Source organism: Chenopodium quinoa, unplaced genomic scaffold (assembly GCF_001683475.1).
Source record: "Chenopodium quinoa cultivar QQ74 unplaced genomic scaffold, ASM168347v1, whole genome shotgun sequence".
Lineage (NCBI taxonomy): Eukaryota > Viridiplantae > Streptophyta > Magnoliopsida > Caryophyllales > Amaranthaceae > Chenopodium > Chenopodium quinoa.
This window is the reverse complement of record NW_018744874.1, coordinates 1,108,898-1,121,871: the sequence shown is the minus strand read 5'-3', so window position 1 is coordinate 1,121,871 and position 12,974 is coordinate 1,108,898. Positions and strand designations below refer to the sequence as shown.

Here is a 12,974-nt window from a genome sequence, read left to right as displayed (position 1 = left end):
TAAATGAACATTTACTTACACGAAAGTGTACAAAATAACATGTGCACTTTTCATTGCATAGATGTTAAACAATAACATTAAAGAGACTATGAAATGGTGTGTTTATTTTTTACAACTGAAATGTTCAGTTATATAACATTAGATGTACAATCTTTTTTTCAGTTTCATAGTCTCTTTATTTTATTCTTATATTATAAATGTTCATTTTTACATATTGCAATGTTCAAATACTAAATGTTCATTTTTTTCTAATAAATGTTCATTGTTTTTCTAGTAAATGTTCATTTTTTCTAGTAAATAAACTTAAACAAGGAATATACTCACAATCAATCGTAAAGAAAGGAAAAGAAAACACACAAAATTATTCAAAAAAAAAAAAAAAAACTACATTGAATCAAAAAAGCAATAAATAAACTTACATTCATCCAATAATGAAGGAAGAATAGCAAATGAACAATCAGTAGCAAGCTCCATTTTCATAAACAAAAAAATCGAAAATCTTGAATACTTGAATATGTAGAACAATTCAACACCAGAAATCCAAAAAAAAAAAGAAAAAAAAAAATCGAATATGAACAATGAGAGAGAAAATATTGTAAAATCTAAAAGAGAGAGAAAGTTTGAATTAAATGAAAACAAATACTTTGTATACTCAACAAAGGAAACAAATATCGCTAGAAAATAACTTTAGAGATATTAGCAGAAAAAGAAAACAACATCGTTTAGAGGAATGATTAGCCAAATAAGAGTGGGCTCCATATTATAAATGTTCATTTTTATATATTGCAATGTTAAATTACTAAATCTTCATTTTTTTTCTAGTAAATGTTCATTTTGTTTCTAGCAAATATTCATTTTTATAGTGCAGGACCAGCTTCGTATGGCTGGGACTAGGGAAAAATTTGCGCACTTGGTAAGAATTTAGTCTCTTTACTATGGCCTTTTGACCTTTTCTATCAACCGAATACTCTAATAACTTTTTTTTTTTTTTTTTAAAGAGTAGTTTATTAGCATAAATCAACAGTACAAAGTCTAATACTCTAATAACTCTAATTCCAATGAATCAGCAGCTATACACTCCATTATTCACCAAGATCTCTAAGCTCTCATCTCAAATTTAGGTAAACGTAGAAGAACCAATCCAAGATTCAAATGCCTCAGGTAACTTACAAAAATTTATGTTTAATCAAAGCTAGCCATTTTCAGATTTACTTTGAATTTTGTTTTTAATCTGTGTGACTGTAAGTTAGATTAGGTGTTATTTGCACTAATTTTATAATTAAACAATGATGAATTAAATAATAAAAAAGAAAGAAACTTGATTGATTGAGGTTCACCTGTATATTTCAAAATTGATTTTCATTCATGTAATTTTTATTTACTTTTTGAGGTTAAAATTTATGATCTGCTAGGATTTTCCAAGTCAAGCGTGTGATCTCTAACCATTATTATTCAATTTCCAAAAAAGAATAGCAAATAAACAATCATCATGTTGAATTAGTAGTGTCTGCATTTTTACAGTTAAGTCGTCTCTCACCATTCCAAGTCTTTGTATATAGGATGTTGTACTTTGTAACACAACTATCACCTTAGAGATCGAGTTATTACAAACTTACAGTACACCAAATGTGCTCTTATCCCGACTCGTGCGACACGGTAGAATTGAGAAAAATATATATGTCTGTCCCTCCGTACCAATGAGGAAGACTTGAGAGTCTGGTCACCTTTCAATGTATTGTAGTATAAATTTGGTTATAAGAGCCATAGTAAATATGTATAATGTATTAGCCTTGGTTAGAGTATTCCTTCCTACTCTTAACTAGTCTGTGATTCTTTAATGTTCTACTAATAAATCAGAGAGGGCTTAATTTCAAAAACTTAGCATAATGTCATCCTCTACATTTTGCCGCCTCATCATTTTGGCAACTGCTTTCTTGTACTGCATTCATTTTTCCACTGCTGGGACTAATGAAACAGACAGGTTAGCGTTGCTCGATGTCAAAGCCAAAATAACAGGTGACCCTCTTGGGCCTTGGGGTTATGAGCTCGTGGAATGATACAATCCACTTCTGTCAATGGCATGGTATTACATGCCATCGAGGCCGGACAGTGAAGTTCCTGGAACTACACTCTTCGAAGCTCACAGGGTTCCTCTCTCCATCTATAGGAAACCTGAGCTTCTTGAAAGGGTTGTTCCTGCACAATAATACTTTGGGAAGTACAATTCCTCCTGAAATAGGTCGCTAGCATCGACTGCAGTATCTCTGGCTCAATAACAATACAATTGAAGGCCAGATTCCATCAAATATATCAGCTTGCTCAAGGCTCACACAACTCGATATCAGCTTTAACAGGTTGGTAGGAAATATCCCATCTGAATTTAGTTACCTTGTATATCTAAAACAACTTGGTCTTAATACAAACCACCTGACAGGAAACATCCCTTCATCTTTTGGGAACTTATCATCCCTCTCCGAAATCCATCTAAGCCAAAACAACTTAAGTGGAAGTCTCCCAAAGAGCTTAGGCAAACTAAAAAAATTAACGTCTCTCTTGCTTGCAGAAAACATGTTATCAGGGATAGTCCCATCTTCATTCTTTAACCTCACGAGATTAATGAATCTTGATATAGGTTCTAATAACCTGGGGGGAAACCTTCCTTCAGATTTGGGTATCAAACTTCCAAATCTGCAGTGGTTCTCCATTTCCATTAATTATTTCACTGGATCTATTCCTACTTCTATATCCAATTCTTCAGGTCTAAGTACACTTCAATTGGGTGATAACTTTCTCACAGGTCAAGTTCCTTCTCTACACAGACTAGCATATCTCTCACGACTTATGCTTTATGGTAACTTACTTGGGTATGGCAAAGCTGGTGATTTGAACTTTGTTTATTCATTGGCCAATGCAACTGAGTTACAGTGGTTGGATATAGAACGTAATAATTTATCAGGAAATTTCCCTAGGATCTTCTGTAATTTCTCAATGCTTTCCTCTTTATTAATAGATAATAATCATATAGGTGGACAGATTCCAGCTTGCATTGAAAACCTTGAATACTTGACGGAATTGAGTGCTTGAGGTAACCAACTCTTTGGTGTCATTCCTCAAGGCATAGTAAACCTCGAGTCCTTAGGGTTATGTGCTAACCAATTATCAGGAAAAATACCACCCTCAATTGGAAACTTAACAAAGATGACTGTTCTTTCTCTATATAAGAATAATCTTGTAGGCAAAATACCCTCAACTCTAGGAAAATGTAAAAACCTACTAATCTTGCATCTGCATTTCAACCACCTTAGTGGAAAAATTCCCTCTCAACTTTTTGATATCTCTACAACCATTAATCTTGACATTTCAATGAACAAGCTAAATGGGTCCATTCCTGATGAAGTTGGGCAACTCAAGAATCTAGTTTGGCTTGACGTTTCTGGAAACATGCCATTGTTGAAGACATAGACTCTGAGGAGACAGATAGCAGCTTGATGTTGGGGACTCTAACCTCTGTACTCCAAATCGCATTGTCTTGCTCAGCTGATAACCCACAAGAAAGGTTGGATATGAGTGATGCCACTGCAAAGCTAACATCAATCAGAAACAAGCTTCTTGGAACTAGATTACAACAAAGAAGAAGAATTCGTGCAGGTAATGTTTCTACTACCAAAGAAAAATCACAGGATTATTTCTATAATGACCAATTTTGTAATTTTCAATCAGACTTCAGTTTCTTTTCTTCTGAATGCAGGAACACGATGGTGATTAAGGTCACTTCAATTTGCCCATGACCAAGCTTGTGATATGTGTGGATAATAGAATTAAATGAGCGCAGCTGATATGGTCCCGCAACTTCTCTGAGAACGCTTCTCTCTGTTTTTTATTTATTTTAGTTTTGTAAAATAAAAATAAAAAATCATAATTAAGATCATCAGAATAGTAGAGCTATCTAGTTCAGACTACAGTTCCTTTATGTTGTTTTTTCTATTGTAAGATTATTGTTTGTATAAGGTGTGAACCTGTGATCAGATACACAGTTTGTTGGCATATCCTTTGAATATTGATTTTCAAAATTTTACAATTCGTCGCAGACTAATGTTATTGTTCACAGTCTTAAAAAAAAATTGTTATTATTCACGATTTCACAACCACTAGCAGCGTGTCAATTAGGCTACTAGTGCTAAGTTTCATTTTCCACTAAAGATCATGATTATGTATCTACAGTTTCTTTTACATGTTTTTTTAAATAAATTTTTATGTACACAAAATAAGAATCACTAGACTATTGATTCACAAAAAAAAAAAAAAAAAAAAAAAAAAAAAAAAAAAAAAGAATCACTAGACTAGTTTGTTGAAAACTGGATAAATCAGAGTTTAAAAATTGTATACTCCATTTCTCATCAGGCAAGAAACTGTAGTCACTTTCCCTCAAAAAAAAAAAAAAAAAAATTGACACTACGATTTCTAACTTATTAGATGGTTACATTTGACAATTGCATTAATTTTTATACTATATTATTTTATGCTTTACACTTTAAAATTTATTTTAACACGGCCTAAATATTATCAATCACGAACAAGTGAGCAAGCTTCAATTCATCCAAATTCATATAAAATCTATCTAGACAGCTAGTGCTCAATCACTCATTCTCATTAATACCTGATCATAATCCTTTTAATTCAGAATTTAAATTTCTCTGTTTTCATTGTTTCTGAAATCGATAGTCCCTAAAGCACTTCAGGTTAGATAACATTGAATATATATCTTATTCGATTATTTTTCAACTCCACAACCATAGTAGTGTATATACCATAAAATCAAAGGTTGTGTACCTGTGTGCAATTTAATAGTAACGCTGCAATATTATTCAACCTAAATATGGTTGCACAAATATCACAATTTTGATTCATTTCCATTTTTCTGAAAATACTTATGTATTAAACAAATTTACAAGAACAATACTCTGGTGAAAATACTTGTAATCCAAATCATCTTTGCAATGGAGCCATCACAATTATCAAACAGACAATTCCAAGTAAATAGTTTTGGCATAGTTTAAAACCACCGTAATTCCGTTTATAGTGTGAAGACAAGCAAAAGGTACCAAAAATAATAAAAATGTGCTAACATACAGGCTAATAAGGAAAGTGTACGTTCACATAGTCCCTTTCAAGAGCATAACATTTTTTCTCCAAAAGTTGAATTGTGTTTCTATTACTCTTACATAAAGAGGTCTTAAGTTGCTGGTGCAGTCAATTAACTCAAGCGTACATTTTCATTTTCACGTTTCGTGTTGACAAATAAGAACAAACAACGATGGTATGCTTCAAGCCTTTACAACATGCATTCGATCTACAGCATATAATATCATGACTTTAGTGGATAATTCAGATAACAACGGTAATCCAAAATTTGCTAGCTTCCCATTTCTCTATTCATATTATCAGTATTGTTTTTAAGAATTAATGTGTTCAAATTCTTAAGAAAAATCTGCAAGGTAACTCGAAACTGTTAGATCAGTATGATCACCATCCCACTCATGGGACACTAACAGTTAAACGAATAAAAGGTGTCTTGTTGGTTTTTATTTTTTAATTTCTACTAATTCACATACACTGTCTCGAGTCAATTGGACATCTCTGTCCACAAATGTCTTTAATTACGCATTTACGACGCCAGTATATATTACAAGTATAAAAGAAGTTGATATTAAAAAGATTGAAGTATTTAAGAACATCAAAATTTCAGAATTCTCTTCAAAATGTATAATTTAGCTTAGATGTTTATTAACTAGAGTTATCCTGCTCCTCTCTTTAAATAAAAGTTCATATATAGCTTTGTCTCCAAAATGTTAAGCTTTTCACCTTCATGCTTCTTATTTTACACTATCATATCATCAGTTATTTTTCTCTTTTGTTGTCTCCCCTTGTCGATAGCCACAGGGAGTAACGAAACAGACAAGCTAGCATTGCTTGAAATCAAAGCCCAAATTCGTGGTGACCCTCTCGGCGTCATGAGTTCATGGAATGAGACCCTTCACTTTTGTGAGTGGTATGGCGTTACTTGTGGTCATAAGCACCACCAGAGAGTAACATCACTAGACCTGCATTCCTCCAAATTAACAGGTACACTCTCTCCCCATCTCGGAAACTTGAGCTTCCTTAGGGAGCTATATCTTGAAAATAACAGTTTCGGTGGTACAATCCCGCCAGAAATTAGTCGTTTGCATAGGTTACAATCTCTATGGCTATTTAATAATTCCATTGGAGGGGAAATTCAATCAAATATATCAAGTTGCTATAACCTTGTTTATTTGTACCTTGATAATAACAGATTGGTTGGAGAGATCCCACTGATGTTTGGTTCCTTGTCTCGTTTGCAGTATCTTGATTTATCAAAGAATAACTTAACAGGGAACATTCCTTCATCTTTGGGGAATTTATCATCTCTTGTTAAGTTGTATGTTCTTGAAAACAATTTGGTTGGAAGTATCTCAGGTAGTCTAGGCAACCTTAATAATCTCTCCACTCTAGCATTAGGCGGCAATAAGTTGTCTGGGGTAGTACCGCCTTCAATTTTTAATCTCTCTTCATTAATAGCACTAGATATAGGAGTGAACGACTTGGAAGGAGAACTCCCTTCATATTTAGGAAACACTCTGCCGCATTTGCAGTTTTTTTCCATCGCTGAAAATCGGTTCACAGGACACATTCCTGCTTCAATTTCCAATTCCTCTAGCCTACAAGAACTTCAATTGAATACCAACAGTCTTCATGGACAAGTTCCTCATCTAAACAAGTTAGTCAATCTTATTATCTTTCGCATTACCCAAAATTTCCTTGGGTCAGTCCATTTGAGAGATTTAATATTTTTTACTTCCTTGGCCAATGCCACCGGTTTACAAAATTTTAATATAAATCAAAATAATTTCAGAGGAGTTATCCCTAAGATGTTTTGCAATTTCTCATCACTAAATTATGTATCTATGGGCAACAATTACTTGACTGGAGAAATTCCATATTGCATAGAGAACTTATTAGAGTTGCAATATTTTGAAGCTGTTAATAACACACTTTCTGGGGTCATTCCCCCTGGGATAGGGAAGCTCCAAAAGCTCGCTGATTTATACTTATCTCACAACCAATTATCCGGAGTCATTCCACCATCAATTGGAAATTTAACCAAGTTGTCTATCTTAGCCCTGTATAATAATCATCTCCTAGGCCAAATACCATCAACTCTTGGAAGCTGTGGGTCTTTAATAGCATTATCGCTTTCTAATAATAGTCTTAGCGGCAGTATACCCCATCAACTTTTTAGTCTCTCTTCCTTGTCTATTGTCCAAAATCTATCAGGAAACCATTTAACTGGGTCCCTCCCTGAAGAAGTTGGGCAGTTGGGCATTTGACGAATCTTGATGTCCTTGATGTTTCTCATAACATGCTATCAGGCCAACTACCAAGCTCTCTTGGTAGTTGCATGTCATTAGAGTACCTATACATGGGAGGAAACTATTTTCAAGGCACCATTCCTGATTCATTGTCATTGAAGGGTCTAGTTGAGTTAAATTTGTCAAATAACAATTTATCTGGCAAAATCCCACAATTTTTACAGAGACTCAAGTTACAAAACCTAGATTTGTCAAACAATAACCTTGAAGGTGAAGTACCTATTGATGGAGTCTTCGAAAATGCAAGCAGTGTTTACGTGAGTGGAAACAGTTAAAGTTGCCTCTGTGTAGCTATAGCATCAACAACCAGAAAAAAAGGCTGAAGCACCGGAAAAAAGTATTGACAATTACTATTCTTTCAGGCTTTTTAGGAGTTATATTGATACTTGCTTTTCTTGTGTTAATATATATTTTGTGGCAAAAAAAGAGGACTAAGAAACCCACGGCTTATGATGATTCGGAAAATTTTCCAAATTTGTCATACCAAACGCTTCTTAAAGCCACAAATGGGTTTTCCTCGGATAATTTGATAGGCAGTGGTACCTTTGGTGCTGTATACAAGGGAGTCCTTGAAGAGCATGAATCAACTGTAGCCATAAAGCTGTTTCAGCTTCAAAATCACGGTGCTTTCAAGAGTTTCATAGCTGAATGTGGAGTTCTTCGAAACATCAGACACCGGAATCTTCTCAAAGTTGTAACAGCTTGCTCAAGTGTGGATTATCAAGGCAGAGATTTCAAAGCTTTAATTTATGAGTACATGGCGAATGGAAGTTTGGATGATTGGTTACATCCTCCAAATTCAATCATTGGGGTTGAGGAAGATAATAATGGCTCAAGGCACTTAAGTCTTCGCCAAAGACTTGATATTGCAGTTGATGCTGCATTTTCTTTGGAATATCTTCATCACTATTGTGGTTCCTCCATTGTTCACTGTGACCTCAAGCCAAGCAATGTTCTCCTTGATGATGAAATGGTAGCTCATGTTGGTGACTTTGGCCTAGCCAAGTTTCTCTCAAAAGGCATCAACGACTCTAATTCCAATCAGTCTAGCTCTATTGGAGATAGAGGTACTATCGGTTATGCTCCTCCAGGTAACCAACTATTACTCTATTTTTGTTTTTACTCAACCAACTAATACTCTTATCCCTAGCTATATTCAAAAACAATATAATTTATGTGTATTTATTATATGTTAATTATTTATATCACATGCATGTTTAGCATATACGGAGTAAGATACATGTTATTTTCATAATAACTTTGGAGGAATTACATGCAGAGTATGGTGTGGGAAATGAAGTGTCCACTAGTGGCGATGTCTACAGCTTTGGGATTCTATTACTGGAAATGATTACAGGAAAGAGACCAACTGATGATATGTTTAAAGGGGGGCTAACCTTATATCGCTTCGTCAAAGAAGCTTTGCCTAGAGATGTAGTCGAGATTCTGGATCGTGTCCTTCTTGAAGACATAGACTGTCCAGATAGCAGCTTACAGTTGGAGGCCCTGACTTCTATACTCGAAACAGCACTTTCCTGCTCAACAGAGATCCCAGCAGAAAGGTTAGACATGAGTGATGTTGCTGCAAAGCTATCATCGATCAAAAACAAGCTCCTTGGAACTCGTTTACAACAAAGGAGGAGAATGCAAGCAGGTAATTTATCAACTACTTCTTTTGCCTCACAAATGAGTAATGATTATTGCCGTAGGTTTTTACTTTTCTGTTAGATTTTATATTCTTTTCTTCTTGGTGCAGGGACACGAGGGTGAACGATCAGTGCTTTACCAATTTCAACAGCACGCCCATGAGCATGTTTGTGATTTGATAGCCATGGAGAAGAAGATGAGCTCATAAGCTTCGGTATTCTCATAAAAAGCTTCTTTTTTCTTCTTATCAATAACTAGTCCTTGTGTGTTCTCACTCAGGATCAGAACATCAGAGCAGCTATCTTGTTCAGAATACAGTTTTTAAATTATTTTGATGTTTTTATTTTGCTTGTTTGGATGTGTAAGGACGAAAATTACTTAATCCTTAGTTGCATTAGGTATTTGATGATAAACGTAGTATATTGAAATGCCCACATCCCATTGGTCAACAGGTAGGTTTGAAGATCATATACATCTTGATTGATCAAATTTTCAAGTTTTCTGTTCAAGTTTCTGTGTTCCTAAGATGAGCAAATTGTAGCTTATCTGAATGAAACTTCATCTTTAAAGGCACAGGCGACTAATGTCAACATATTAGCAATAAGAAAAGAGAAGCCAAACACAATATTTTCACTCATAAAGTTCTTATGAAATAAAAGTATCAAACACAAATCTGTGAGAGGAAAGCTAATGAACCCAGGCCACTCTGCCCCCCAACTCCAAACTAAAAGACAGGAAAGCTAATGACCAAAAATGCATGTTATTTCTTTCAATTATCATTTTAAAGGCCATTCAATGTACTACAGATGCATAGTACTCTGCTGCCTAAGATAGGATATTCTGTAATCAGTACTCTGAAAAGAAAAAAAGGCTAGAGCTCGCCATCATTCGAACAACTAACCATAAACTCAACTTACATATCTTTCCTTAATGTTTGCAACTAAACCAACGAGCAGAAACAAAACTTAAAACAAAGCATAGTTAACAGATCTTCTAAGAAGTATAGTTAAGAATAACGAACCTTTGTTTAATTTAGCACTCCGTTATCTTAGAAATTTAGATGATCGGTTCCAACTCCAAAAGAAAGCAGTGCTCCAGCAGCATTAACTCAACAAATGAGTTACTTCGAGCTCACAACAACCAAAAGTTCCGATTTCCAGCTAACGAATGATATCCTATTACTTCAGTAACTATTATCCTGCCCTTCTTCATGACAAATAGTTGAAGTTAACTTCAAAGGCAAAAGCAACCATATATTATATAAACCATATTAATACTAAGGCCGAATTAATATGTGCACGATATAACAGCCAAAATAGAATTGATCATGAACAAAATTGGCCAAAATATTGATAGCTAGTACATATTTATCATTAACACCTGTTCAGAATATCTGAATCTTTGCGATAAAGGATTAAATTTCCTAGGTTTATTTTCACTGTTTCTGAATTTGATAATGCCAAAAGCATTTCAGGTTGGAAAACTTTGAATTCATCTTATTTGATAAATTTACAACTCCTCAACCTTAATAGAGTATATCACGATTCAAAGGCCTCAAATTCCAATTTGTGGAAAAAAAAAATCTCAATTAAACTATTTGAATAATTATTCAGCATCAATTTCATTACACAACAATCAAATTATGATTCATTTTCTGATTTTCATTTTCCAGAACATATATGTAAATTATACATTCAGGCCCTGTTTGGTTTGATGTAAAATGTTTTCATAGAAAATGAATTTTCCATTTTTTCCCATTTTCCTTTGTTTGGTTTGTTAAGGAGTGGAAAACAATTTTTCAAGGGTGGAAAATTTCATCCTTAATGATGGAAAACATTTTCCTTTAAAAACAAGGAAAGCCACATTTTCCTCTCTCCTCCTTACCTCTTTTTTTACTTCCCTCTCATTCATCCTTACATTTCCACTTTTATTTTTTATTTTTTATTTTTCTTGGACTTTTCTTGTATGCAACCAAACAAAGGAAAACTAATTTACAATTGTGTTTTTCCTTGAAAATATGTTTTCCATGAAAACTAATTTTCCATTGAAAATGTTTTACATTAAACCAAACGGGGCCTCAATACAAAACCAAAAGTTTTTAAAAAAAAAAAAAAAAAATCGATCAATTTCTCTAAGAATTGAACATTAAAATACTAATACAAAAAATTATACCTTGAGATAAACTTTGATCAAATTTATGAGCATTCAATTGAGTACAGAGTAATTCCTAATTTAATAATAGAAAACGAACTCTCCAGAAAGTCTGTCTCTCTCCTCTCACGCCGGCAATACTGGCAACGCCGGCATACGCTATCCGCTTTCCGTTGCCGGCGGGAGAGTTCCAGTGATTTGTGTGAAATCTTCGGGTACTGTTGCTAGATTTTTTCTTGCCCAATTTCACCCTTTGTTTATTTTTATTTTTTACCCATCAAATTAAATGGAAAAATCACTTTTGTAACCACTGCTAAAAATAATTTCACCAAAAAAAAAATAATTTCATGGTTTCAAAAAAAAAAAAAAAAAAAAAAAAATTCACTTTTAATTAATCGATAAATAAGCCGTACCTATATTGGCTTTTAATTTTTTATGTTGATGTTTATAATGAATGGTGAATTTTGAGAGTCAAATATTTAAAAATTGACCATAAAACTTGAAGGGTAAAAAATAAAAGAAACCAAGTGAGGACGGATTAGTATTTGCTACTCCGTAAAGTTTGAAAAGAGTAATGAAGTGTTTGTTTAAAAACTACTCCATATTGTATTCTTTTGTCCTTTTTCTACATCGAGTTTGTAAACAAAGTTATGGTACACCACCAGCTTAGTTGGCTAATATCTTGAGAATATCTTTAGGCCCTGTTTAGTTCACCTTATTTTTACTTATTTCACAAAAAATAAGTTCACATCAGATCACATCAGAAAAAATAAGTTCGGATCAGATCAGAAAAAATAAGTTCAGATCAGGAAAAATAAGTTCAGATCAGATCAGATCAGAAAAAATAAGTTCAGATCAGATCAGATCAGAAAAAATAAGTTCAGATCAAATTATTATTATTATTATTATTATTATTATTATTATTATTATTATTATTATTATTATTTATTATTATTATTATTATTATTATTATTATTATTATTATTATTATTATTATTATTATTATTATTATTATTATTATTATTATTATTATTATTATTATTGATTTATGATGTATCGGATTTGATTTTATCGTTTGTTTGAACTAGCAACATTGTCCATGTTATTAAATAGCACAAACAATAAACGATAATAATTAAAATTTCATTATAAGCTCCAAATCATAAACGTTTACAAATATAATTTTCATTACAAGAAGTTCCAAATTTCCTTCGCTATATTAAGTTGTATTTATACACCCATTTCATATAGAGGAGCCTAACGCGAACATGGGTCGGAAGTAGAGCTGTCAATTCGGGTAAACATGTCGGGTAAGTGTGGGTCGGATTAATTCGGGTCGGATCATTTCGGGCTGACTACATTAATGCACATGCACCTACAAAGTAGTAGTATTCGTAAATAGTAATTACTAAATTTGAATAAATAATGCACATGCATCCAAAAAGTAGTGGTATTCATAAATTTTCATAGGTTTTTTGAGACGTAAATTATAATACATTTGATAATAGAGAATTTTTTTGAAAATATTTTAATAAGCTTAAATAGGAAAATAACTCATAGAATTAGGGAAAGAAAAAAAAATATGACGTAATCCTAGATTGCTAGTTAATTTCGGGTCAATAACAAGTCGGGTTGATTTCAAGTCGGGTTAATGATAGATCGGGTTGAATTCGGGTCGGGCTAGTAATAAGTCGGGTTAAATTCGGGTCGGGTTAGTAATAGGTCAGG

The 12,974-nt window shown here is 33.3% G+C and overlaps 2 protein-coding genes across 2 annotated transcripts; both read left to right on the top strand.

Annotated features, from left to right (window-relative positions):
• Nucleotides 1-2,075: 2,075 nt before the first annotated feature.
• LOC110704862 (LRR receptor-like serine/threonine-protein kinase GSO1) lies at nt 2,076-7,406 on the top strand. Its single transcript, XM_021882677.1, has 4 exons — nt 2,076-2,189; nt 2,296-2,941; nt 3,457-3,648; nt 5,935-7,406. Exons 1-4 carry the CDS (start codon nt 2,076-2,078, stop codon nt 7,404-7,406), a joined length of 2,424 nt encoding a protein of 807 aa, XP_021738369.1.
• A 32-nt stretch (nt 7,407-7,438) lies between these two features.
• LOC110704861 (probable LRR receptor-like serine/threonine-protein kinase At3g47570) lies at nt 7,439-9,218 on the top strand. The gene is made up of 4 exons (XM_021882676.1): nt 7,439-7,705; nt 7,876-8,539; nt 8,728-9,102; nt 9,205-9,218. Exons 1-4 carry the CDS (start codon nt 7,439-7,441, stop codon nt 9,216-9,218), a joined length of 1,320 nt encoding a protein of 439 aa, XP_021738368.1.
• The last annotated feature ends 3,756 nt before the right edge of the window (nt 9,219-12,974 follow it).